This window comes from Oncorhynchus masou, chromosome 15 (genome assembly GCF_036934945.1).
Source record: "Oncorhynchus masou masou isolate Uvic2021 chromosome 15, UVic_Omas_1.1, whole genome shotgun sequence".
Taxonomy (NCBI): Eukaryota; Metazoa; Chordata; class Actinopteri; order Salmoniformes; family Salmonidae; genus Oncorhynchus; species Oncorhynchus masou.
The window spans coordinates 1,268,865-1,273,158 of record NC_088226.1 but is presented as its reverse complement, the minus strand read 5'-3'; the positions used below and the strand labels follow the sequence as shown (position 1 = coordinate 1,273,158).

Genomic DNA, 4,294 nt, shown 5'->3' with positions numbered 1-4,294 from the left:
GGCACACACTGGTTGACTCAACGTTGTTTCAATTTCAATTAAATTACAGTGAACCAACGTGGAATAGACGTTGAATTGACATCTGTGCCCAGTTTGAATATTTGTCTGTTAAACATTTGTTACAATGGTGACACAATCGCGTGGTTGAAATTTCACCCTCAAAACAACAGTTTACTTTGACTTTTTTCAAATCCAATGTATTTTCCATGTAGATTTCACGTCACAATACACTGACAAATTACGTTGGAACAAAGTTGATTCAACCAGTTTGTGGCCAGTCGGAGGCCTCCTAACCCTACTCCCACCGCAGCACCTGTTGCTCCAGGCTCTACCCACACATGACACTCGTTTCTCAGAAACAGGCAGACTGACTCTGACTGGGAGGTCAGTTGGGCTAGGCATAATAACTAATGAGTAGTTTCTTAGAATCCTGTTGTGGGCAGGTACAGTATGTAGGAGGCCAGGGGACGTGATTTGGCTTTTAAAGACATTTTTCCCTTTGGGGGCGGAGCAGGACCTGTTCTACAAGTCCAGGTCACCCATAGGATGTGATCTCATGTCCCTCATTTACTAAGTTGTGTGTCCTTAGCTGTTAGTCCAGTGTCTGTTCCTGGATGTGAGAGAGCTGGCAGAGAGTTTTCCTCAGGAAAGAGTAGATGCTACAGCACTGCTGAAAGATATTTCCTCCACTGAAAAGGGAATACACCACAGTAGTCTCTAGCTACAGTGCAGGAGCCAATCATGGCGCTGCGCCCACGGGCTTCCTCCCAGCCTGGGAAACCTTCGTTCTTACAGAGCCCCAAGGTGGTCATGGCTCTGCGGCCCAGGGCCGTGTCCTCTCACTCGGGCTCCATGCTGGAGGATGAGCTAACCTGCTCTGTGTGCTGCGAGATCTTCAGGGAACCTGTGGTGCTCAAGTGCACCCACAGCTTCTGCCGGGCCTGCCTGCAGCAGTTCTGGAACCAGAAGAAGGCGAGGCGCGAGTGTCCCGTGTGCCGCAGGAAGTGTTCCCTGACGGAGCCCACAGTGAGCCTGGCTCTGAAGAACGTGGCCGATACCTTCTTCCGGGAGCAGAGGAGCCAGGGCGAGGCGGGCGGGGGGCCAGACAGAGGGGGCGTCCCAGTGAAGTCTGAGGCGAAGTGCCACACACACGGGGAGGTGCTGAAGCTGTTCTGCCAGGACGATGCCGAGGTGCTCTGCTGTGTGTGTCACACGTCTAAGAGGCACCAGGGCCACTGTGTGATCCCACTGGAGGAGGGGGCCCAGGAGCTCAAGGTTAGACTGGCTTGTCTCGTATCATTCAGTTTTGGATGGTTGTGTAACCCTCTCTTTTATGGTGTTGCAAATATTGTATTCTGTCAATCTTTTAATTTCAGTTTTTATTCAGATATACTACTTTATATTGACCATACTACCTTGAAAATGTATTCTTAATCCAGCTTGTTTTAGCAACAGTATAAAACTTGAAGCAGTACAGTCAGCAATCAAACATAACTATTGTGAAACATGATTGTTATTGATGTGTCAGATTTCACAGCAGTGACATTTCGAAAGGGAGCCAGAGCCATTGATACTGTATCTGCTAGTTGGACAATTATTTTTTTTAAATACACATTGTAAGGTGATACGTGAATGCTTCCTTACACAGTAACACCGTATTCTAGTGCAAAGCACTGGCAGCAATTTTTCACCTAAACCTTACCTGGTGATACTTTTTTAATTCTCGATTCAGAATAAACTTTTCTATTGTAAACGTCTGTGTGCAGTTGCAGACGTTACTTCAAAAACCATAGAATATGGTGTTATCAGAAAATATCACCAAAATATCCTGATTACGGTTAAACAAGCAGCCTATGTATGACCTCCGATGAGCTCTGCCATCGACATTCGTGTTTACATGGCTATATTTGCTTGAGCTGAACCTCCAGACGCTCTTACACACTTTACAGTGGTATCTCTAAAAACGCCCCCCCCCCCCTTCTCCCTCAGGAAGAAATGAAGAAAGAATTGATCCCTCTGAAGAAGAGCCTCCGTGGCCTCTATGAAGCCAAGCAGGAGTGTGATGACACAACTGTGCACATCAAGGTATCAACAAACAGGGCGTCTGAAACTGTGGGACATCAGCAGATCCCAACACAACACTGACTGATGTTTAGCTCACACACTGTTAGTCTGTAAACAGTTGGAGGAATGCCTTTGGAAAAACAAACCCTTGAAAATATGGTCTTAACTTGTGTACAGTATATCCTCATGTGGACAAAGCAGTCAATATGCTTTGTGCCTTGTATTTGAGCAAGCAGTATAAGTGCCTGGTGTTTGACCAAGCAATTTCCCCTTGAGGGATAATAAAGTTATTTTAAATTGGTTGAGTTTATCACACAAATCAGAAATCAGACATGTCTCGGTTATAAGAGACTTTGTTGTCAATGGCTTGCCTTCCAAAATAATGTTTTGACAAATATCTGCACTTGTGTACCTCTGTTTTAGAGTTATATATACGATTGTATGTCTCCTATGACCCGTTTTCTCCTGTTTGTCCAGAGCCAGACCCAGCAGACAGAGAATCACATCAGAGAGGAGTTTGAGCAGCTCAGGCAGTTCCTTCAGAATGAGGAGGAAGCCAGGATAGCTATTCTACAGGAGGAAGATGAGCAGAAGAGACATCTGGTGAGGAAGAAGACAGAGGGCATCACGGCAGACATCCTCACCCTCTCTCATGCCATCATCGCTATTGATAATGACATAGCCTCCAGTGATGCTCTTTTCCTCCAGGTAAGAAGAATAGGACCTTTTATAAACCAGCAGTATGAACAGTACAAACAATTACAAAACATGTGTCTTGTTCCATTTTCAGAACTACAGAAACACAAAGAGGAGGTAAGTGTTTTGACTTGAGTACCTAATACTCTTATAATGTAATGTACCAAACTAGAACTAAGTGGCTGTTATATTGTTGTAGAGCTGTGATACCTCAGAAGGGTCCAGAGGAGATCTCCGGTGCTATGATCAACGTGGCGAAGCATGTCAGCTCCCTCAAGTACAAGGTCTGGGAGAAGATGGTGGGGCTGGTGGAGTACAGTATGTATAGCAAGACTATAGTAGTCTGTTTATGCTCCAGTCAATGGCTTGTTGGGTGTCTAGCTAGCTATAACTGCATTAACTAACGTTCTAGTGAACTTCTACTAACTCGTATAGATGTACGCTAATTCATTTATTACTAGATCCACAACTTGTAAATATTTTCTAAAACTGTTTCCATCACTAAAGCCCTTTTCTCCATCTCCCAGCTCCTGTGACTCTGGATCCTAACACGGCCTACTCCTGGCTCTCTCTGAACAAGGACCTGACCAGTGTGACCAACAGTGGTCATGTGCAGGTGCTCCCAGACAACCCAGAGCGTTTTGACCACTTCGTGTTCGTCCTGGGCTCTGAGGGCTTCACCACCGGTTGCCACGCCTGGGAGGTAGAGGTGGGGGACAAGGACGACTGGATGCTGGGTGTGGTCAAGGAGTCCATGAACAGGAAGGGACGGATCTCAGGCTGCCCTGAGGGCGGCTTGTGGATGATCTCCCACTGCGAGGGTGAGTATATGGCCATGACCCGGCCACGCACCCCTCTCAAACTGACAGGGGAGCTGAAGAGGGTCAGGGTACAGCTGGACTACGAGTCTGGGGAGGTGACCTTCTCCAACCCTGTTAATATGACGTCCATCTACACCTTCAATGATTTCTTCACTGAGAGGATGTTCCCCTTCTTCTGCCCTGGAGCCAACATCAACGGCAACAACCCCGGCCCGCTGAAGATCTGCCCGGTCAAAGTGGCTGTGTGGAACAGCGCCACCTGGTGATGAGGAGGGGTTCTGACGGAGAGAGTGGTAGCAGTACAGCCAAGGCACATATCCAGCCTCAAGACACATAGGTAATGGCGTAGTGAAATGTTTGGAATGGCGTGTGCGGAAAACATTTTGTAAGATCTTTTAGAGATTTTTTTGATTGCCTTTTGACTTTATCGATAGAAGAAATGAGATCCTGATTATTACTGAAAGACTCCATTTGACATGGGCTTTTTGCCATGTTATGGAATGTATAATAAAGAGCACATGAGATGAATGAAGATATTCAATACAACACAATGAATATTACAATTTCTGTATATAAAAGCCCCAAAAGGTTGTTTTTTTTCCCTTCTCAATTGAATAAACTTTGGGGGGGATATCACTTGATTTAACTCATGTTTATTGATGCGTATTTATAGAACGATTATAAAATATTGTGTTCAGAGTTCTCCCGTATTC

General features: G+C 45.7%; 1 protein-coding gene across 1 annotated transcript; it reads left to right on the top strand.

Moving 5' to 3' along the window:
* Positions 1-564: 564 nt before the first annotated feature.
* Positions 565-4,222, top strand: LOC135555276 (E3 ubiquitin-protein ligase TRIM35-like). Its single transcript, XM_064987598.1, has 6 exons — positions 565-1,275; positions 1,990-2,085; positions 2,542-2,772; positions 2,855-2,877; positions 2,960-3,078; positions 3,288-4,222. The coding sequence occupies exons 1-6, from the start codon at positions 742-744 to the stop codon at positions 3,845-3,847; spliced, it is 1,563 nt and encodes a 520-aa protein (XP_064843670.1). The 5' UTR covers positions 565-741; the 3' UTR covers positions 3,848-4,222.
* The last annotated feature ends 72 nt before the right edge of the window (positions 4,223-4,294 follow it).